Here is a 24,473-nt window from a genome sequence, read left to right on the forward strand (position 1 = left end):
CAATGTCTTCAGATTCCTTACCACAGTCATTGCTATGTAATATATCTTTTTTTTTTGAGTTGGAGTCTCACTCTGTCGCCCAGACTGGAGTGCAGTGGCCGCTCCGGCCACTGCAGCCTCGACCTGCTGGGCTCCGGTGATCCTTCCGCCTCAGCCTTCCAAGTAGCTGGAACTACAGGCATGCGCTATCATGCCCGGCTAATTTTTGATTTATTGTAGAGATGAGGTCTCGCCAAGTTGCACAGGCGGGTCTCGAACCCACGGTCTCAGGCAATCCACTCACCTCAGCCTCCGATCATAGCCACCTGAACGGGGGTGAAGTCCTATCTCACTGTGGCTTTGATTTGCATTTCCCTAACAACTAATGATGTTCTTCTCACGTGTCTTCTCTGAGAAAGTGTGCATTCAAATCCTTTGCCCATTTTAAAGGGCTATTTATATTTTCCTTTTTGAGTTATAAGAGTTATGTCCTATATTTGGAGTACAACTACATGGAGAGATTCTGAATGCATTTTCTGAGTGAGTGAAGCTAGACCCAAAAGGTTGCATATTGTGTTATCTCATTTATACAATATTTTGTAGAAGCCAACACCATAGGGACAGAAAACAAATCAGTAGTTACCTGATGTTGTAATGGAAGGAAACTACAAAGGGACTGCAAAGGCAGATGTTTTAGGGTGATACAACATTCTGTATGGCACTATCATGTTGGATACATTATTTGTAAAATCTTGTAGAACTGAATGTCACAAAAAGCGACTTTTACTCTATGCTAGTATTTAAGAAATAAACCAGAATTTCAAGGGAACCCAAGATGGAATGTGGACTATGACAAATAACTTTGCCTACAATTGTGTGATATAACCACACTAAAGGAAATAAAGAAAGAAACTGACTTAAGTAACTTGAGAAAGTGTTTTGACTAGATACAGTAAGACACAGGGGACACAATATTGTGCAAACACACTCTTTTCTGGGTGGAACATTTCCTTCTCATTGTGCCTGAAGTTTTGCTTACTTTCCTTCCTTCCTTCCCCACATCCTTTTCTTTCTCCTTTATCTAATCTTTTTTTTTTTTTTTTAAGTGAGAAAGCAGGATTTATTGAGAGGACAGAAAAGCTTCCACAGGGGGAGAGGACCTGAAGGGATTGCCCTCCTTTATCTAATCTTTAAAAAAAAAAATCTGAAACAGCTTAAAAAGATGATCATATCCCTTTCCTTATCCATTTCACTGGCTTAGCAGAGATGGTTTCTAAGAGCCAGCCCCATACACCTGAGGCCTGGTTTTCAAACCTTCACATTACAGCATATCTGGAGAATGGGAGTCGTGTGATGCAATGATGCAAGTAGACAAGGCTGCTCTCGTCTCATCAGGCTGCCTAAGGGCTGAGCGGGTCACTGTCTTAGCACTATTACCACCCATCCCTGCACTGTTTCTCCTGCTACTTGGAAAATGTCCCCTGAATGCCCTGTCTGATCATAATATTCAATTGCATGATTTGGCTAACCTATGACAGTGATGCAGTCAGTGCCATGGCAGAAAATGAATGATCATTTCTTCACTCTACGATGCCCAGGAACTTAGCCAGGGAAGAATTTCTTACTTTAGTCTCTCACTAGCACAAATCAACAACCAATTAACTGGGAGTTTTGAGATGGTGGGAGCTTTTGAGATAATTTCTCCAACCTTACCTTTTCTTTCATCTTTTCCACCTTCTGTTTCAGCTGGGGCACCACATTGTTTGGTGGCAAGCCTTTTTCCAGTTGAGTCACAAATTTAGCATATTTAGACACTTGACCGTTTAGGACTTCTGGATTCAGGCAGTCAAATTTGGACTATGAAAATAAAAAGAAAAAAAGGAAAATAAAAGGAAAAAAAGTCAAAAAGTGTACATTTGAAATAGTAAAAAAGAAAGAAAGAAAGAAAGTTTTATTTTGCTTGAACATTCCTAGTTACATTGTTAATCCAAATCAACTCTACACTTTTGGAAATGGATTTACTTATTAAAATTGCTGATCATATATCAGGATCACCTATTTGTAACTTTCATGTCTTTGTTACTCATATTCTCAAATGTAGTATTGCAATCCCTGCAATTTATTTCTGAGGGCCAATACCCGGAAAATCTTCTAAGGAGACAAATGGCTAATTTTTATTCTTGCTAACCAGAAGTTTTCCACCCAATAGCCTCCTATGATTTGATTATGTACCTGTTTCATATACGTGTTTTAAATATGCACTCCTAAGTGCATTTTAAAGATGCCATATGTACTGAGGGCAATAGGAAATTTATAAGCCTTCATTTTTCTTTTTTTCTAGATTTGACATTTTCCTTCTGTTCCCTAATGGGTTTTCGTGTGCTTTGGAAGCCACTGCTTGAATCCATGGTGGTAATCAGAAAATTCTCTAGGCTTCTTTACTTCTCAAGAGTATCTGTTTACTTCTGAGATAAGTGGTAGATGAGTTATAGGAGAGCACTTAAAATTCTCCGATATTATAGCCTATTGTTTGCTTTCTGTTTCTGCCACCAAAAGGTAAATTCTGCGAGAGTTTGCACTTTGACCTTCCCATTCTCCCCTAGCGCCCCTGGCACTTAGAACATTACCTGGGAAATATTTCCCGTGTCACTGCTTTTAAACCTAGAAATGTGGCTTTTAATTATAGGTATCAGTGCAGGTAGGATAAATGAGAAGTGTAAAATAATATTTTGGAGCTGACGGTATTTCTATCATGTCCATATCACATTTGAAAGTATAGGTGGCCATCTCTTCTGCCTCTTAGACAATTGACTCTTAAACAAAACTCTATAGTAGCTGTTGGCACTTGGCTCCCTCATTAAGAGAATGTACTATGAGCTCTCAAAGAAAGATCCTAGCTCTTATCACCCTAAATCTATTATATCACAGGGAACAAAATGGTTTCCTTTTAAAAAGACAACAAAAACAGAGACCTAAATTGTGCAGATCACAAAATCCTACAATCCTCAAGAACACTAGAATGTATTAACCACAAAATAATTAAATGTAGTGCAGTGAGGTCCATTGATGCTTCCATGATTTAGCATTCTTCAGCAGCGAATCCTAGAGAGCTGTATTACAAGAATACTTTGTATTTTTATATTTTATATAGTGACATAAGGATCTTTGTAAAAGATCAAAGCTTATAAAAATTCCTACGAAATGACAGTATTGCATACTTTACTGATATTAAGAAAACACAAGATCATTTAAATTATAATTCAAATGATTAGGTTTATATGTTTAATGAATACAAAGATAATCTAAGAATTGGGAACTTTTGTTCCTACCTTTAACCATTCTTGTTGGAGATTATCCCATTCAGAGAAAGAATCCCAGAGCAATTGTTTGAGTTTCAGTTCAGCACTAACTTCTTCCAAATCTTCAAACTTGGACACTTCTACCTTTAAACATATAATAAACAAAATACACAGTTTAGTTTTTAGATATAATGATCTTATGCTAGTCTCCTATTAGTAACTCTCTCCCTCCCTCTCTCTCTCCTTCTCTCTACCCCACCCTCCCTTCTTCTCTTCATGTTTATAGGATAGTTTTGACAGATATACTGTTCTTAATTGGCAGGTTTTTTGCTTCCAGCACTTGGACTCTTTCATCCCACTTCCTTCTGGCCTGCAAAAGAACCACTGAGAAATCAACTGATAGTCTTATGGAGGTTCCCTTGTATGTTTCAAGTAATTTTTCTATTGATACTTTCAAAAATGTCTTTGTCGTTGATGTCTGACACTTCGATTATGATGCGTCCCAGTGTCGAGTTCTTTGGGTTCCTTCTGTTTGGAAAATTTGGGGCTTCTTGAATCTGGGTGTCCATTTCCTTGCCCCGATATGGAAAATTATCAGATACTATTTCTTTAAATAAGCCTTCTGTCTCATTCTATCCTTTCCTTCTAGAACTCCTATTCATATATTGATCTGCTTAGTGGTATCCTATAAGTCCCTTATACTGTTTTTCATTATCTTTTAATTTTTGTTCCTCTGACTGGATGGTTTCAAATAATCTGTCATCAAGTACACTGATATTTTTTCTTCTGCCTGATCAAGTTTACTGTTTAGCTCTTCTAGTATACTTTTCAGGTAAGGTATTGTACGACTCAGCTTTAAAATTTTGTTTGTTTAAATACATATATGTTTTTCTACTTCTCTGCCGAATTACTCTCATTTTGTTGATGCATTGTTTTCCTGACTGTGTCAAGCATATTTTTGACTCTTATTTTGAATTCTTTGTCAGTTAATTTATAAACCTCCATTTCTTGGGGAGCTGGTTTATGAAAATTTATTTTGTTCCTTTGCTTGGACTTTGTGTTCCTTGACACTTTGTGTTGGTGTCTTATGCATAGGACAAAACAGCCAGCTCTCTTCTTTACAAAGTTGACTTTGTAGCCGGGCTCGGTGGCTCAGCTATAATCCCATGCTTTGGGAGGCTGGGGTGAGTGGAATGCCCGAGCCCATGGGTTCGAGACCCGCCTGGGAACTTAGCGAGACCTCATCTCTACAATAAAAAGTAAAAAAAAAAATTAGCCCAGCGTGGTAGCACATGCCTGTAGTTCCAGCTACTTGAAAGGCTGAGGTGGAAGGATCGCTGGAGCCCAGCAGGTCGAGGCTGCAGTGGCTGGGAGCAGCCACTGCACTCCAGTCTGGGCGACAGAGTGCGACTCCAACTCAAAAAACAAAAACAAAAACAAAAACTGACTTTGTACAGGAGAAGATATTCACCAGTCAGCCCAGCTGGAGATCCTGGGGCCTCTTAAACCTTTTCTGTGGATTTGTCTTATCTAGACTGGTATATGTGAGTTCCTAATTAGAGGAATTAGTCAGTTTCTTTTTTGAGGAGTTTATAATCTCTTTTCTGTGTACTGTGAATCTTCTGGAGTATCAATATACCGCCTAGCTCTTTGTTTTTTCTCAGTGGCCCCCAGGCATCTAGCGTGTGCTGGGTCCCATCAGTGCTCTGAGACAGGCAACACAGAAACCAGTCCCTTGAGCAGCCCACCAAAGTCTGAACATTGAATGCATGTTTCAGTCTTCTCTTTCCCTCCACAAGGGGAAGCTGGGGGCTGTGAGTTTTCCAGATTATGTAGAGGCTTTGGCAGTGAGTACATACTAGTGCAAATCATTGCCTTTTTTTTTTTTTTAATCAGCAGCCCCCAGGCATCTAGAATATGCTAGGTTTTGTCAGAACTCTGAGACAAGTGGTACAGAAGCTAGTCCTGTGGGTGGTCCCCTGAAAACCTGTAACATTGGATGGAATGGACATTCCAAATCTTTTCTTTTCCAGGTAAAAGCTGGGATGTAGGAGGTTTTGCTTACTCATATTGTGCTAAACCAGGGGGAAGAATTATGACCAGTAGGGCAAATTAGTCCAAACTGCTGTTTTTGTTCTCAGTGGCTCCCAACCTTGAGCTCTCTCCTGTCCATAATCAGATTAGGGCAAGACAGAAAACAATCTCTTAGGCAGCCTCCTAAAATGGAAGAATGCTGTTAACACCATCTAGTCTCTCTTTTTCTCCCCAGGGAGAAGTTGGGAACTTCCTTCCAATCCTGTGGCACTGAGCTGGGGGCAGGGATTAGCGTGAGAGGGTGCCATCAATTATTCTACTGACATCAATGCAGCTGGTTTCATACTTGCCCAGGGTAAAAGAGACTTTCTGTATTTTTCACAAAAGAAATTGGTCCACATGTTGTTGTTGAACCTGTGTGTCCAGGGGAGAAATGAGGGGCTGGGGCTTTATACTCTGTTGTCTTGCTGACAGGACCAATGCTATCCTTTCTGGTTTGAGGAGTGCTCACCTGTTAGCTGTAGCTTTTTTCCAAGCAGTGTCTCCTCCATATTCTACTTGCTACTACATACTTTTCTGTTTTGTAGTTTAATTAACTCAACCCTGGGAACAACTTTGAACTTCAGTTCCTATATTCACACACCTTCTGCCTTAAGTATCACACCAGCCTTATTGCCTGGTGTCATGCTCATTATTTTCAGACTGCACTACAGATCTCAAGTCTGTGGGGGCTGGAAAGCATGTCAGATCACTTTCCGGCCATCCGTTTGGGGCTCTGGAGGAGACAAGTGCATTCCCTTGTGAGGTTACTTTTGAGGAGACCAATAGCATTTTCCTTATTGTTAGTGGACTCCTGGTTTTGACCACAAAACTTTTTTTTCTCTTCTTTTTTCTTGTTGATCTCTCTAAAAGTTGGTCAAAAGTTGCATCTCTTGCCACTTTCTCTTCATTTTTGTGAGAAACATCTTTCAAATCCACTCTTTTGAACCCATTTGTCCCCTGCTTTAGCTGAGGATTTCATCTTTATCAAATTGGCACATTAAGCCAGAGAAAATCAGGCAATATTTACATACATGAATGTGAAAGAAACTTGAATATTTTTTTTTGGCGATTCATTGTAGAGATGAGGTCTCACCAAGTTGTCCAGGCTGGTCTCGAACACCCGGGTTCAGGCAGTCCTCTTTCCTCGGCCTCCCAAAGTGCTGGGATCATTTACAGGCTGAGCTACTGTGCCCAGCTGTAAAACTTGAATATTACTTAAGAAGGATAGCGGGGCTTTAATTTACCGCATTCGAAAATCCCCACAGACTTTCACATGGGTCTGAAAGTTTTGCATAATTCATAATGCCTTTTTAATAAGACCAGTATTTTGTCTCTTACGGGTACTTATCGTTAAACTTCAAAGGCCGGGAACACATATTTTGTATTTGAGACTGTAGCACACCGACTAGCACATAGGTGTCAAAACACTGAATGTCTGCAGTCACCTTATCGAAGTGCTTGTGCATAAGTGTCATTTCTATGAACACATTTGAAAAAATAGATAGAGCTATCATTACCTTAAAATTCTTCTGGTAGGACTTATACTGAAATGCACGTTTTTGAAGATCATCTATGACAGATTGCAGATCCTTCAGTGTGAGCTTTATTTTGTCTTGGTCAGCAGTAATATCCAAAATCTGTGGATCCTGTAAAGTTAAGACAGTTTTTAATTAGCCATTTTTTTTTCAGTTGGAGTCTCACTCCATCGCCCAGACTGGAGTGCAGTGACACATTCACGGCCACCCTAGTGTCAACCTGCTGGGCTCAGGCGATCCTTCCACCTCTGCCTTCCAAGTAGCTGGAACTACAGGCATACGCTACCACGCCTGGCTAATTTTTGATTTATTGTAGAGACGAGGACTCACTAAGTTGCCCAGGCTGGTCTCGAACCCACGGACTCAGGTAATCCACTCGCCTCGTCCTCCAAAAGTGCTGGGATGACAGGTTGAGCTACCGAGTCTGGACTTTTATTTAATTTATTTTATTTTTTTGAGTCATAGTCTCACTCTGTTGGATAGACTAGAGTGTAGTCACACTCATGACTACTGCAGCCTCAACCTGCTGGACTCAGGCCATCCTTTTGCCTCAACCTTCCAAGTATCTGGATCTAGAGGTGTGTGCTACCATGTCTAGCTATCTTTTAATTATTTTTTATTTTTTATTGTAAGATGAGTTCTCACCAAGTTGCCCAGGCTGGTCTTGAACTCCTGGGCTCAGGCAATCCTCTTGCCTCCGCCTCCCAAAGTGCTGGGATTACAGGTGTGAGCTACTACACCCATTCAGCCATTTGTACTTTTCTATGCAGACCAACTAAATTAAATGAATTAATAAACATCCTCAAAGATATTCCCTCAATTTTCTTTAATTTTAGATTTTAAAAAACTATGTTAGAACCTATGCTTTCAATTATGTATGTGCATCATGCTATTTAAAATGCACGATTAACAAGTGCTTCTTCTATATTCTCTAAATTCTCTAGCACTCTTGGGAAAAGAATTGTGACTTCATTATTTTCATAAATGATATCATCTTGCTGTAAAGATTGCCACTCTTGAAACTGCCAGGGGAGGGAGGGGCACACCTTATCCACAAGGGTACCTGCATAATGAACATTTGTATACCTAACTCTGAATTGTACCCCACATCTTTAAAATAAAGAAATAAAAGATTCCTGCTCTTGTTATTGGGGGGAGGGGAATTGGGGAGAAAACCTAAATGTGACAATAATAATTCAATTTATTTGAGTTTGAATTGTCTGTTCCATTCTATCATCATGATGTATAATCTATTTTGGCTTGCTATAAAGAAATCCCAAGGCTGGATAATTTATAAAGCCAAAAGGGTTATTTTTGCTCACAGTTCTGCATGGTGTCAGCTTTGCTGAGCTTCTGATGAAGCCTCAGGAAGCCTATAATCATGGCGAAAGGCAAAAAGGGAGCAAGCATGTCACATAGTGAGGGCAGGAACAAGAGCAAGCTCCAGGGGAGATACCAGGCTCTTTTAAACAATGAACTCTCATGGAACTTAACAGAGCAAGAACTCACTCATTACCTTGAGAACAGCACCAAGACATTCATGAGGGACCTGCCCCCATGATTCAGTCACCTTCCTCTAGGCCTCATCTCTGACATTGTGAGATAGAAAAACAGGAATTAAGCAGGAGAGCTGACCTCAAGGGTCTTAAGTAAGCAGCTGCATGCCGCTTTCCTTAACCGCAATTTCTGGTTCCGTAAACACACTGTTTACTGCACCTCATATGGAAATGTCCATAAAGATGTCTGCTTCAATGCTTCTTGTGGAAGTAACCATTCCTGGTCCTAAATTTAAAATTGTAAACCCACCAATGGCAAACCCATATATGCTGTAACCACAAAAAACTCCAGAAAAGCAGCTTGAAACCGAGGGTCGGGGTTCAAGTTTCGGGAGGCTAGTTTGCCTGAGACTTCCGGAATAAATGCCTTGGATTCTCCTCTCGGTTTTTGGTGCCTGTTCTGAGTGTGTTCATTCCTGTTGCTGCAACAACTGGAGATTATATTTCAACACAGGATTTGGAAGGGACAACGACCCAAACTGTATCTCTTGGTCTCTTTTGGATAAATGTTAATTCAATCCAAAATCTAAACTTACCATTGGGCATTTCCTCATCTCTGCCACCATCTCCTCCTACCTCTTGCCTTAAAGGGAAGCTTGCACTTATAATTAACGAATGGGAGGGGTGGAGCATCTGCTTCTCATGCTACCTTCTGGACCATGACAGCTTCCAGTGCAGTTTGTCTGGGCCGCACATGATTGTCCCAGGCAGCTGTTTGCTAATGGTTCTTGAGGCGCCATACTGGTGTCTACGCTGCAATCTGTCATGTCTGCCCTAGCCTACAACCTCAAGTAATGACTTTAAAGTATGTGGCCTTCTCATCTCACTTCAGACCTATTCTGGTTCCAGCTCTCTCAGCAGTTCCCATGACCAACTGGAATCAAGACACACGATTCTTATCACACCATGCTATGAGGCATTGGAGTGTCAGCAAAAACCTTCTGCGCCTGGACACTCCTCTTGGCTTTTTCTAATCTAGAGCATGTTGTCATTTTAAACACAGGGCCATACTAAACAAAAGAAGGGATATCTGGCCGCCTCAGGCTATGTCTGTAACAGTTCTCAGACTCCCCCAATTTTCTGAGATCATCCCAAACCTCGTTGGGCATTTCTACTTTTTTCCTAAACTATTCTGTTCCCATTCACTGGAATTTCTGGCTGACCAGAAAACATGTCTTTCTGTCTATTTTCTTCATTGTCTCTCTTCTTCCCTTTCATAATACAAAGAACTTTCCATTCTTTACTGTAAAATGGTCATATTTATGATATCATATCCTCTTCTTTCTTCTCCCTGTTGCATCCTTAGGGTTAGGGTTAGGGTTAGATTAAGGAAGTGAAAGCACATGAAGACGAATATATTAGGAATTATATTAAAATAATTTTATCCCCCATGGCACTTCTTTGTACAATTCTGTGCTTTTTTTTTTTTACAATGTATATACATTTCATAAATTGTACACAGTCATTACACTTTAATAAACAAGTGTCGACATTTGCTTTGCACAGATTATTTTTAGGAGATCCTGCTTACCTGTACTTGCAATTTTACTTCATTCACTTCATTGTTTAGATCCTCGAGGTCTCGCCCCAAGTGCAGACAAAACTGCTTGAGACTCGTTTCTCTGTCACCCACTGATTTATCAATGGCATTCCGAACTGCAATGATGGAGGGTTTCATCGTCGCAAACACAGCAAAGTCTTCGGGAGGTGTCGGCACGTGATATTGCTCAATAAGCTTGTACATCTGGATCACTACATTCCCTTCAGTTTCAAGGCTTTCAATCTAAACAGAAACAATGCTGGCTTGTTACATATAGTAGAGTCTTACTGTATCTTTCATGTCTGTTCTGATAGGAGATAGTCACTGGATAACGGGAACATCAAGCACATGGTCAGCACAAGGGGACTGCACTTAACGCTATCATCAAACTGGTTGAAGACTGCTGGATGATAAATATAGTCATTGCTACAGTTCAAGACATCAGATCCAGGAGGCAGTTGTGTGGAGCTGAGCACAGTTAATGGTACCTTATAAATGTTTCTTCTTCTTCCTCTCTCTTTTGTTCTCTAATAGCACTAAACAGTGTCAATATTTAACATTTTCTCAGTCAGCATGTGCTGTGAGGAGGTTCGGCTCTAATATCTGAGTTTCTAGGAGTGTGTTCAGAGCAGTGATTATTCCAGAGCAGCCTTGGAAGAGTGGACAGGCTACGATCCTGACTGCATAGGTTTGGAGCCAGATCTATGGTGAGACTCCATTGATTCTTTAATAAATTATCTTTTAGCTTCACTTTGGTTTCCTACCATCAGTGGACAGTTTTTCTTGTCTTTCCTAATTTTCTGGCAAGGCAGTTCCCCCAGATCTGGGAAAATCCCTCATTCCAACTCTGACACATGGTTACAGAGGGAGCAGCCATGCTCACACTACTTGACCCAACTTCCTGGCCATAAGCTGAACCAAGCAGCATCAAATGGGTGTCTGGAGAACCTAGCTCAGCCTAACTTTTCTACTGATTGACTGATTATAGAGATAGAGTCTTGCTCTGTTGCCAAGACTGGTTTTGAACCCCTGGCTTCAAGTGATCCTCTCACTTCGGCCTCCCAAGGTGATGGGATTACAGGTGTGTGAGCTTCCATGCCTGGCTGGACCTTATATCTAGGTTTCTCTGGGAGTGTCTTAGTTTATACTTGTTTACCATGGCTAATAATGTCTTTTCCACTCTAAAAAATACCCTGATCAGGTGGTGGATTATGTGGCCTGCCCTACCTATACTGATATGATACCACGACCTACCCATTCCCCACGGAAAGATACCTAAGAATCACTCAGACTTGAACACACGAAGAGTGAGACCAGAGCTGCTGGCAGAGGTCATCTGCTTTCATGTGGAGACAGAAAGCAAGTCCTTAGCATGAAAAGATAACTGCAGACAACTATTTAGAGAACTAGTTCTCCATCTTCAGCTTGCATTGCAATGATCTTTGAAAGCCTGTTAAAACAAATTGCTCGCCCCCTCCAGTCAGTGTGCTGAGTCACAAGGTCTAGGGTAGGGCCCAAGAATGTGCATTTCTAGCAAATTCCCAAGTGGTGCTGATGCTGACACTGCTGATTTAGGGTCTGCTATCTGAGAACAACTGTTCTAGAGAGAAGCAGAGATGAGAAAAGCGGGGAGACAGGCCTTTTTGGTTTTCCTATGTTGCTCTAGTCCTTAGTTCCTGTCTTTCTAAAAGGTGTAACTTTATTCATACCTTTGGATTCTGGATGATATCCCTGCAAATTTAGAATAAATCTTCCCGTTTTTCCATGCTATCTATGTGAGTTTTGTGACTTTCAGCCAAAGTGTCTAATATCTCAAACAAGTTATAAACAGAACTAAGTCGTTCTGCACCAAGATCAGTTTATCTTCCTATATTTCTTGTATTTTAGAAAGACGTATACCAGGTTTCTCTGGGAGTGCCCTGGTTTACACTTGTTCAAGCATAATGACTAACGATGCCTCTTCCACTCTGAAAAACATCCTGATCAGATAATGAATTATGTGACCTCCCTGACCCATACTGATACGATGCCACAACCCACCAATTCCCTGTGGAAAGGTCCCCAAGAGTCACTCACCCTCCTCTTGCTGTCTCCTCATTCAATTGCCCTTTCTTTTTCTTGGGGGCGGGGGTTAAGCCAGAATTATTTATTAATAAAAAGGAAAGAATTGAATGATATCACAGCTATAGGTAACAGTTATATGTGACAGTTTTCAGGAGATCTTTGATGCTGACAACCATGTTGCTCATCAGTCATTTTAGAAATTAATAACTCCACCACAAGTAAAGGGATATCGGAAGTGTCAAAAACACAAATGAAATACTGAGGAAAATACTTTCAACTCAGACAATAACAAGTCAATTCAATTGCTATTTAAAGAACTGTTTTAATATGAAAAAAGGCTAATGACATGGTAGCAAAATGGGCAAAGGACAAGAATAAAGAGTTCACAGAAATGTAAGAGTTTATTCACAGATAGATACAATAGAAGAAATTTAAATTTTGAAAAATAATAAGACACTGTGCCAGTTTTCTTTTATCATATGGGCAAAGATCAAAATAGCCACCACGTGAGAAAATGAGCAGTGTGCTACATGACAAACGAGGAACAAAAAATAAAAAAATAAAATAAAATAAAAAGAAGTGGAATTTCTAGGTAGAAGATTATATGCATAGTAATCTTGATGACATTGACAAATTATTTGACAATTATTGAAAAAGTCTGACGCTTCTTGTTATTTTCTCAGTTGCCCTTTCAATTCTACTTAACCTCTCTATGACTCATTCCTTATCTTCACCCTTGAAGATACTACTTGAGCTACATCAAGTTCAGCAACTTTCTCAGCTAAACATCCTTCCTCCTCCATTGCATATCCGTCACCAAGTCCTGCTTATGCCACACTGTCTCCTGTCTTGGTAGGTGGTTTTCTCTCTCCCTGGAATGCCTTCCAGCATGCCTGATGCACTTTAGGACGGAGCTTACACACCCCATCCTCCACAAAGCCTTCTGTGACCGGTAGGAAAAACGACTTCAAACCCTCTAATCCTACAACAAAGGTATCTTGTACCCATACTCACTGTATCATAACTGTCTGAGCTCCTCCAAAGTGGATTTACTCATTTTTGTCATCCTTTACCCTGCTTAGTGGGTGCTCACTCAACTGGCTGACCGAATGAATGAGGTTTTAACAAAGCTGTTTGTGTGTGCACAGCACCTCTCTAAGAGAAGCTGCTCCCCCAACATATCCCCCGGCAAGCACGGACAACCTCATGGAGACGAGACACAGTCTATGTTTTCTGCACGATGCATCTAACTTCCTGCCCTGGAGCCACAAGGTGAAGCAGGTGCCACAGTTTACCTTCTGTCGCCATTGAGTGTTATGTGATAGAAGAAGGCGGAACAAGAATTCATTTACTAGGTGTTTAGAGTCGATACTGGAAAGGAGATATTCTCTCCGGGAGTGGCTGAACTTGTAGCCTGTCACTTGGGAATTGCTGGTGGCTGTGTTTCCTGACTGGGATAAAGAGGCAGAAACAGCTGTCTGCATAAGAAAGAGACAAAGCCAGCTCTCAGAAAGAAGCAGAGAGCGGGTGAAGGAGGAGGGAGGCTACCTGGGTTCCCTAGGGCTGTCCTATTCCTGGTTCTGGTTGGTTCCTAGGTCTAGTCACATGTTTTATGGGGCTTCCATGAAACCTCCTGGAATTCTTAAATGAGGTCCCTGTTTTGGATTAAGCTTGCTCAAACGAGTTTTGGTTATTTGTCCAAAGAGGCTTACTGAATACAAATAATAATAAATGCTTGGCATCTTTAGACTCCTAAGATGATGTATAAGCAAGCCTGAGGAAAACACAATCACCTGTCCTTTTGAGGAGGCGATATTTCTTGAAATGAGAGACAAAATTGTTACTTTTGTAGGCATGGGAAATAGCCTTTTATTGTGAATTCTACTAATATATAACAGACTGCTCAGTTGTTAATGACTCATTTCATTCAGCTTCTATTTTTTTTTACTTGTAATGTTTTTACCATGTTCAGATATTTACGAAAATAATGTATCTCTGTTTCAAATGCCAAACTGATATGAATTGGAAGTTCATGAAAAATTGACTATTAAAGCCAAATGCTAGTTTACCTGCTACAAGGAAGAGTCTGAGAGGAGGGAACTGAGTTTCCAGAGAGAAAGACATGGCGGAATCAAAGGATTGACTGTGTTTGTGTGTGTGTGTGTGTGTGTGTGTGTGTGTGTGTGTGTGAGAGAGAGAGAGAGAGAGAGAGAGAGAGAGAGAGAGAGAGAGAGAAAGAGAGAGACAGAGAGAGAGACTTCTCCATCTACATCACTTGAATCCCCACATAAGCTACTTTGAGTTGAGTTTCTGTCATTTTTAACTGTAAGGTTCCAAACTGTTATTCAGCTACAAGTTAAAGGTTAAGATTTCCATTATGACTAGTCTCTAGATTACAATTCATTTGCTAAAACTCAGGATTGCAATCAACTGTGGTTGAGAACATTGGCATTTTGGTCAAAAAGACCCACATCTAAATTCAGCTTGACCACAAACACCCATGTCTCACAGATAGATGCACGTGTCTGTGACCTTGGACAACACAGCCTGTTTTGGTTTCTGTTTCCTCATCCACAGAATGGGGATAAAAATTATCCATACTTCTGAAGTTTTTGTGAGGATTTAAAACGAAACGCATGTTAAAAAAAAAATGGAATATAACACCTGAGTAGTAACAAGGGTTTGATAATTGTTAGCTGACAGTGATGTAGATTTACTCTGAGAGTGTTTTCTTATGTTTTGGCAGCTGGTTCTTGGCCTTGAGTCTCCCACTTTTTCTTGCCCTATATCTTTATTTCCCACCATAAAATCTGGAATATTGAGTTACGTGAGATAATCAACTCACCCGTTCCTGAATTTCATCAAGGAATACCAAGCTATTAACATATTCTATGGTAGTGGTTGGAACAAACTCAAGTTTGTACTCTGCGTCTTGTGCCTCAGATATAATGGCATCCACTTTTCTTTTGCTTTGAAGGGGAAGCATAAAGTTTAGCACCTAAGAAAGAAAAAGTGAATAATAATAATAAATACTCAAATATTTCCATTTTATTGCATGTTTTCGACAAATCCTAACTGGACACCTGTTAAATCGGCAGGTATTGGAATCAGCAGTGCCTGCGAAGTGACTTTAGTTCTCATTAAGTCACTACTAGTCAGATGAATCAACAGGAAAGCCAGGTTTCCGAGGTTGTTTCCAGAACACAATGGGTTGCACAGCTTACCAAAAAGTTTGCCTGAATGCACTGATATCTTGCAAGTACGCTCTCTGCTTATTTGTCCTGTGTATATCTTGCTGCCTTCCCCAGAATCAATACCACTTCTTTATGTCGAGTGGTAGCCATGTGGTGTGGGGGGAATTAATCTCTCCTTGAGAAATAAAGACAGAGTTTGACTGATCACTAGGCAAGTATGAGTGTGGCTTCCTTTGGCCAAAGTGACCAGATTAGGGAGGACCCCTGACTGTAGTTGATCTCATCAGATAGAGGCCCAGGACTTTTGTTTACATTTGAGAGAGATGTGTTCTCAGAACCTCAATTTCTTTCTCTCTGCACATAAACAGGGAAATAATTAGCCTATGGCACTTCTTGGTGCGTGTGTGTTGGGATCTCACTCTGTCACCCAGGCTGGAGTGTATTGGCATGATCTTGACTAACCACAGCCTCAACCTCCTGGGCTCAGGCAATCCTCCTACCTCAACCTCCCATTTCACAAACACCTTAGGATGAAGCTAGCACATTGGGGGGGCTCAGAAAAGAGAGATCTTGGTAACACCACTGAGTCACCAGATCAAACCTCTCCAATGTCCATTCAACCTCTGGACTTCTTATATACATAAACTTTCCTCCTTGCTTAAGCCAGTTTGAGTTCAGTTTTCTTTGGTTTGGTATATAGCAGCACTCAAAAATGTCTGTTGAAATTGAATTAAATTTGCTCTATAGGGAGAAAATATATACAATTTTTTAAACCAGATGAAAGAGCAAAACTCCAGGGAAAGCACAAGGCTACACAACTAATTCTTCTATACAGTACTTTGCTTCTGTCATCTACCAGGGGTGGGGAGGGTTTTCTGTAAGTGCCAGACAATAAATCAGATAATAGACATATTTTGGATTTTCAGGAAATAGTCTCTGTCACAACTATTTAACTTTGTCCTTGCAGTGTGAAAGCATCTGTAGACAATAGGTAAACCAATGGTAATGGTTATGTTTCAACACAGCTGCATACAAAACAGAAGGCAGGCTGGATAGCCCTACGGGCTGTAGTCTTCCAATCCTTATTTTATATTCTTGTCTCTCTGGAAGTGTTTGAGAATACACAGGTGTACCCTGGCTCCAAAGGAAATTGTTGTATTGGTTCTGTAAGTTATTGTAAGTTATTGCAGAAACGTATCCAGCTCTATAACTCACCAAAACATAATCGGACCTTTAAGCTCCAGATCTGTAAATGACCCCCAAACTTGACCTCAGTATCCTAGAATCAACTATCACTCTCACTAGGACACTGTGCTGTCACTGGGATATCTCTTATGCAAGAAGTCTTGAATCGCTCCGATCAAGGAAAAAGGGGTAGGTGCCAGAAAGCCAGTCTGAGGCCTCAGGCCCCTCCCCATGTTTCATCTACAACCGGACTGTAGATGAGACATGGGGAGGGGCCCGAGGCCTCAGAATATGCATCTTAGAAATTAACAATGCCTGGTTTGCAATACTAAAACATTGGGGGTTTTTTTGCAGTAGAAAAATCATAAAGCAATTGTAGAGACACAACGCAACATTTTCCTAGTTTATAGTTACCTCTAAGCATCGCAAAGGTGATGGAATTAGTTTTTCTTTTAGCAGCTTAGTGTCAATGAGCAGCAATCCTACGTTCCTGGTGGGTCTGAGAGCGACTGCGTCCTTGTGCTGTCTGTGGTATTTTTCCAGCTGTTCACTAAAGAACTTAACATCTCCATAAAAAAATTCATATGAAGCATAAAATAAACCAAACTGAATTTTAAGAGATCATTCCAAAACATACGAAAAATCATTACATGAATAAACTTAACACATGCGTTTATAATGCTATTATCCACACTTAGGGTGCCTTGTATACCTTTAAAATGCTAACTCAGAATAATTGATACTATTATATTCTTGCAATAAACAGATATTTTATAATGTAAATATATTTTCTGGCTCCCATTAAGGGATGACAGATGAAAATAGCTTGTAATTGCATTAGAGGATCCAGTCCAGAACAGACTAGATTCTAGAGTTAGGTTGAAGCTGGGTTTAACCTGAATGTTCCCCTACATGTTATCTCAAAGCAAAGTGTTTTGGGAAATTAACAATGGCAGAAGTTTGAAACACAAGTCAAGGATAGCTGAAGTTGTCTCCACCCCTGTTCCCAACACCTGCTTTTCCTGCTCTGTACATTGTGGTTAAGGCCTTTGCCATTTGCATCTGCATTTTCGTAATTTTCCTACTTCCATTTTCTCCCTTATCCACCTGGGATCAATGGAAACCTGATCATCCTTGAATATTTTTGTCATATTATTAGTCAAACGCTTTCTCATGCACATACAATTCGAAACCCTTCCGCCCATCTTTCAAAATCCTGCACCCTCCGGACCTCTGAAAATAAAGATAACTTTATTTCCAATTACTTCCTCCTTTGGGGTCAGATTGATTTCATTACTGGCCTCTATTCTTCTTCCAAAATCCTCCTCCACCACCCCAAAAAGAAAAGGATGCTGTATTCCACCTTTGTTCATGCCATCTTCTCTTCTGAATATAAGAGCGAATTTGATATAGTATAAAGAACATACCAGACAGAGATTTAGAAGATGTGTTGGAAGCTCATGTCTTTAACCCATGTGTGGCCTTGGGTAAGTCACTTAATTTTCCTGAGCTTCAACTTCCTCATAATATCAGATAGGGACAATTATCTACCATACTCATTTCAGAAGGTGTTGATGTGTGTGTTTTTAAGAAGTGACTAAATAAGGACATCAAATGAACTGATAAGTCTTTTGTAAGGAAACCTGTGTAATGTTGCTTGGCCTAGTATTTTCCAAACTTATTCAAGCACTGTCTTTTTCCATGGTATTATATAACTATCCTTCAGACGAGTAGTCCAAGGAACAGAAATTTGGGAAACACTGATTTGGTCCAAAACTCTCATTGTATACATAAATAAATTGAAATCAATAGAGGTTAATTGACTAGGCCATAGTCATACAGCCAAAGAGAAATGAAAGAGTAAAGCTTGTAATTGCATTTCATAATTCTCCTACTTCCATTTTCTTCCATTTTCCACCTGGGATCAGTGGAAACTTATTCAAGCACTGTCTTTTTTCATGGTATTATGTAATTATCCATGAAATAGAAGAGAAGTATTATTTCTTTTTGAGATTGAGGAGAGGCAGTATGTACAATGTTTAAGCACACACACTTTCAAGTCAGAGAAACTGGTTTTTAAAACCCTTACTGGCTGTGTAATTTTGATGTCACCTTACCTCTATGGATCTATTTTCTTTCTGTAAAAATGGCAATATTAATATTCATCACATAGAATTGTGAGGATTGGATGAGATGCTTGAATATCACTTAGAATAGTAACTTATGTATAAGAAAATAAAACCAAAAAACCAGTTCATGAAATTAAAAAAAGATATACTTCACATTTGAAAATAGCTATAACAAATAAAATATACTTAGTTTTAATTTTTATAGTTACCTGAGAATTCCCTTGCTGGAAATTTCACTTGCAGATTATTTTCTTTTGTTAAAGATAATAAATCTAATAAAATAATTTCCCCATGGGTCTAATTTTGTGACTAAGAGTTGTTGATTCATACAACCAGGTCTCAATGTGGTCCCAGAAAAAAGAGTTAACTCAAATTCCTGAGACAGAAAAGTTTATGTAAACCTTATTTAATAGAATTGGTAGTTATCCATGCATTTCAACTGCTTCCTATATACAGGTCATACAGCTTTAGCTCTCGGACAGCTTTATACTAAAGGATAAGCCACAGGGACAAATTGCTTTCCATAGTATCCTGAAATAAAACAGTAAATACTGAGCAAAGATAAAATAAAAAAGTTTCTAGGAAGGTAACCTAGAAACGAATAAACTCCTATCTTTTGTCAGGTCAGCTCTTTTGGGCTACAATTTCTGGTCAAACATCATCACCGACACCTAAAAAACAACAAATCTTGTATCCCTATCAAAAATAATTAGTAAGAACAAATGGAAAACTTACCAGGTTCCTGAAGTTTAAGAGCTTGTAAATCAAGACTTTCATTTTCCTTGAAGAATATCTGGAACTTTTCAAATGTAGCTGCATACAAGTGGGCAGATTCAAATGCTGCCTGAATTGTTTCCTAAATGTTATAAACGAACAGACAAATAAGACTGTATTTTTATTAAGCAGAATTTAATTCAATAACTAAACATACTAAACAAGAAAACAAGTACACACACTCTGTGCCCAATAGCATGTTTGATCTGGGATACATTAGTGAGGAAAGATAGCATCCTTGGTATCAAGGAGCAGTTGATAGATTCAAGAAGAAACTGTTAACAAAATTTTTTTTAAACTCCATCTTTAAATATGACTTTGGAAGAATTGCTTTTTATGACAGAAAAGAAGCACACTTAAATTTTTACTGCTTCATGGCAAACTAGTAAACATTTGGCAAAAAAGCAATCATTACTTGTTTATTTTCAAAATGGCAGATTTTAGTCTTAAAGTGTTTTTGAGTAAAGGCAAAACTGTTTGGCACGCCCACAAAACCACTTACATAATCTTACTGTTAAGTCCTCTGCACTGGCCAGTCTCTTGTTGCGAAATATCCTTCCTACTTTGTCCTAGTAAAAACCTTTTCCTCATGTCTCTCAAACTTGGTTTGTTTTTTTTTTAAACCAAGACAATCATTTCAGTCCCTTTAATACCTATGGCAATATGTGCTATATGCTCAATACCTGTGAAAGGCAGTTAGAAGTTGTTTGTCGTTGGTCTTGGTCCATTCTCTTTCCTCACATTTTCTACCAAGGCTTGCAGATGCCTGGAGTTTGTCCCAAGGAAAACTAGAGATGATCAACAGAGTTGTACAAACCCAACACACCAATGCTAGGGAAAGTGACTCCGAGGCATGCATTACAGATGATATGCTAGTAGCAAAAAGTTTAATTACAAAGAGTAGCACAAACCCCATATGTTTATATTTAGTTATTTGTTCATTTATTTCTCTTTAATAGGCTCTTATGTAATTTTCCAGAATGTCTCTGCTGTTTCTTTCTCTCCATTAAAAATGGAAAAAGATTATGTCAAATTATATCTCTTTTGAGTCCACCAGAGAGCCCCTCTGATATGTGATGGTGTGGGTGCTAGAAACCATAAAGCTTGTAGATGGAAAGCGCCACCAATATTCAAGTATGATTTCAAAACATTTTTGTTTCGAGATAATTTCTGATTCACAAGGAAGTTGCTGGAATAATACAAAGAATTCTATATATATGTCACCAAAATTCTCTAAGTTTCAACAATTTATCATATTTCTTAGGCTGGATAACATAGTAGTTAGTGAAATGAGTTTGTGGAATCCTCTTCACAGTAAAAGTATTATTTATTGCAAGAAAACCTGAGGTCTATAATGAAATTTTGGAATTAGAACCTACATAGAGTCAAAATAATTTGCAAGGTGAAAATTATGAAAGAGGGATAGACTGCCATTGGTAGGTGCTCATATAACTTTTAAATTGATTATTTACAATAATGCAGTCGAGAATAAGAATATCATAAGCAGATATAGAAACTGTAGTAGATGGAATATGTTGTTTGCTATATTATGCAGCCATAAAGAAGGACAAAATTAGGAACTTCACAGCAACTTGGATGGACTTAGAGGCTATAATACTGAGTGATCTATCACAGAAACAAAGGACTGAGTATCTCACGTTTTCACTGATAAGCGAACCTTGATCAACTATCGTTAATACTATAAGAAAGGAATTGGCAGTAGTGGGAAACTGCCAGGGGAAGGGGGGGGCACATCTCATCAGCAAGGGTACCTGCATAATAAACACTTGTATTCCTAACCCTGAATTGTGTCCTACATCTTTAAAATAAAAAATTAAAATAAAACAAAAACAAAATAAAATTATACTGTGATAGCTACAACCATATCTTTATGAAATGAACAGATTTAAATGCCACGGTAATTTTAAATTACATAGGGTTGCATGTATAACAGATAAGTATAACTGAAAAATAGGTAAATTTTAAGTTGAAAACTTATAGTAGCCCTTTGGTGCCAGGGAGAAAGGTGATTGCAATAAGTTGAGGGCTGCATTCCTGTTTTCCATGTAGGAGATTGTTACCCAGAGCTCTAAGGGTGAAACAAGTTAAGGAGTAATGCTGTTTTCCCCTCTCACATCAATCTTTTCTATAAATGTTCTTTTGCTTTTAAAAATTTGGACATCTAAGCTAAAAATTTTAGCGTGTGGAGTGCTGTTTTCAAAGTCTTCAAGCATACTTCCGTCAGTGTTTGCATCTGAGAAGTTGTGGATAGATGATATTACATTTCTTTTCTAAAGAGCCTAAAATAAACATAAAACATTTAATTACAAAATGACTTCAATAAAGAAGATTGTGTTGTCTGGCAAGTCACCTTGGTTCTGCCTGTGTCTGTCAGCCTCTCCACGGCCATGATGGCTTCCTTAGAAACACCTGCACATGGAAGGCCCATGTATGCAACTGTTTCTCCTATGTTAATGCTTTAAAAAAGTTATTTCGTGCTTAGCAGGACGATTCCTAAAGAAAAAATACCATTTTCAAGTTTGCCATTTAGAGATGAAGTGCGTTTCATTCTAACAAATAGAACATTTAAAGATAAGAAAGGAAAAAAAATTACTTGATATCTTAAAAAGTGAGACTATTTTAATGTCGTTTTGGCCAATGTAAATATACCTTTATTTGAAAGATAATTGTGTGATAATGTCTATCATCTTCAAATACTGCTGATAAGCTTGGCCCAGTTCCACAGGTTTTTTCTTCAAGTTTGTTGTTAATGTAAGGGCTGGTGAAAGCATCAAAATATGAATCAGGAACAAGATTAGGAACGGATAACACAGCGTTTTGGCAATGATCAATTGCACGTGAAATACCACCCTGTTAGGGGATAAAAAGCATAAACAGGAATGTAAACACAGATCATTATACTTATACACATTTTTTGAATTTTCTGAAAAGCTAAAATAAACAAGAATAACTCATTCAACCAGGTCAGATATTGCATTGATTCTGAGTATATGAAAAATCAGAAGACACAGCCCTGCCCTCAGGACACATATTTTCAAATTGAGAGAGAGTCAGGTAAACAAAAAATTGTAATATATTATGATGAATTTTATGTTTGAAGTGCGTGACCAAAACACTAGTGGGTCATAAGGAAAGGAAGGTCAGAGGAGGTCTATAGGAAGGTTTAAAAGAAGAGTTAAACATTTATGTACTCTGAATGGTTAGTTTCTATTCTAGAAATCTAAACTATGAGAAAACAATAAACATGTAAGTAAAGATTTAAATGCAAGGCCATTTACTGCAGACTTGCTCATAATAATAACTAATTTGATAAACATTTAAGTGTTTAAAAATAGAAGGACAGTTATATAAGTTGTGGTACATTTAAACAATGGAAAATTATGCATACCTACAATCTGATGTTTCCCAAAATCATTTAATCACGTGAAATAAAGTTTATGATATAAAGTTAAGTTAGAGACCGAGAGAGAGAGAGAGAGAGAGAGAGAGAGAGAGAGAGAGAGAGAGAGAGAGGGAGGGAGAGAGGGTAGGATATAAAACTTGTATATAATATACTAATTTAAGCGTATCTATATCTATATAATGTCATAGTGAGACAGGTATGTCAGTATATCAGTATGTATCAAAACAGGACTGGAGTAAACATATAAAACTGTATTTTAAAATTAATTTATCTTTTTATTTAAAAAATGTGGGTTACAATTCAGGGTTACGTATACAAATGGTCATTGTACACGTAAAGTTTGGGCCTCCCTTTGGTCCTCACTTTGTCTGGTTTGAGATCGGGTACGCTTATTGATGGTATATGTCCCCTCTCCCCTGGCAGCGTCCCGCTACTGCCAATCCCTTTCTATTAGTATTATGGTAAATGTTCAGGGTTCACTTATTTTTGCTTTTTTTATTTAATTTTTTTGTGTTAAAGACATGGGGTACAATTCAGGGTTACGTATACAAAAATTCATTAAGTAGGTACCCTTGTTGATGAGGTGTGCCCTACCCTCACCTGGCAGTTTCCCACTACTGCCCATCCCACCTCCCCCTGCCCCCAGTGGTTTCCTGCTACTGCCAATCCTTTTCTTATAGTATTATGATACTTGTTCAAGGTCCACTTTGAGTGAGAACATGTGATACTCGGTTCTTTGTTCCTGTGACATCATTCAGTATTATAAATTCTAAGTTCATCCAGGTTGCTGTGAAGTTCATAATTTTGTCCTTCTTTATGGCTGCATAATATTCCACCGTGTATATGTATCACATATTTTTATCCAGTCCTCCTTTGATGGGCAGCTCAGTTGGTTCCATATTTTTGCTACTGTGAACAATGCTGCAATAAACATACATGTGCTGGTATCTTTTTCATAGAGTGATTTGAGTTCCTCCGAATATATTCCCAGTAGGGGGATTGTGGGGTTATATGGAAGGTGATTTTTAGATCTTTTAGGAATTGCCAAATTGTTTTCCACAAAGGTTGTATTAGTTTACACTGCCACCAACAGTGTAGAAATGTCCTCTTTTTACTGCATCTTCTCCAGCATCTGTTGTTTTTTGAGTTATTGATGCCATCCTGACTGGAGTTAGGTGGTATCTCAGTGTAGTTTTAATTTTCATTTCTTTGATGACTAGTGAGGCTGAACATTTTTTCATGTATCTGTTGGCTGCTCATATGTCTTCTTTTGAGAAGTGTCTATTCATACCTTTTGCCCACTTTGTAATAGGGCTGTTTGTTTTTTTCTTTTCGGCATTTTGAGTTCCTTATAGATCCTATATGTTAGGCCTTTGTCAGACATATAGTGGCAAATATTTTTTTCCCAGTCTGTGGATTGTCTCCTTGCTCTCTTGATGGTATCTTTGGCTTTGCAGAAGCTTGTCAGTTTGATGAGGTACCACTTGTCTATCTTCTCTCTTATGGTATGGGTACTTGAGGTTTTGATTAGGAATTGGTGACCAGTTCCAATTTTCATAAGGGTGTCTCCTGCATTTTCTAAGGTTCTTATAGTTTGAGATTTTACATTTAGGTTTTTTATTCATTTAGAGTTGATTTTTGTGTATGGTGATAGGTAGGGGTCTTGTTTTAATCTTCTGCATGTGGTTAGTCAGTTTTCCCAGCACCATTTACTGAAT

At 38.8% G+C, this 24,473-nt stretch overlaps 1 protein-coding gene across 1 annotated transcript in view; it reads right to left on the minus strand.

Moving 5' to 3' along the window:
- Positions 1–24,473, minus strand: part of DNAH6 (dynein axonemal heavy chain 6) — a 310,610-nt gene that overhangs the window by 218,775 nt on the left and 67,362 nt on the right. Inside the window, exons 10-17 of the mRNA XM_008063442.2 lie at positions 22,002–22,202; positions 19,293–19,413; positions 16,843–16,994; positions 14,895–15,047; positions 9,977–10,228; positions 6,872–7,000; positions 3,309–3,422; positions 1,693–1,836 (exon numbers count right to left, since the gene is read on the minus strand). Of these exons, the coding sequence (XP_008061633.1) occupies positions 1,693–1,836; positions 3,309–3,422; positions 6,872–7,000; positions 9,977–10,228; positions 14,895–15,047; positions 16,843–16,994; positions 19,293–19,413; positions 22,002–22,202 (1,266 nt within the window). The remainder of the gene's footprint in view (positions 1–1,692; positions 1,837–3,308; positions 3,423–6,871; positions 7,001–9,976; positions 10,229–14,894; positions 15,048–16,842; positions 16,995–19,292; positions 19,414–22,001; positions 22,203–24,473) is intronic.

Source organism: Carlito syrichta, unplaced genomic scaffold (genome assembly GCF_000164805.1).
Source record: "Carlito syrichta isolate Samal-C Ts95f unplaced genomic scaffold, Tarsius_syrichta-2.0.1 Scaffold306846, whole genome shotgun sequence".
Taxonomy (NCBI): Eukaryota; Metazoa; Chordata; class Mammalia; order Primates; family Tarsiidae; genus Carlito; species Carlito syrichta.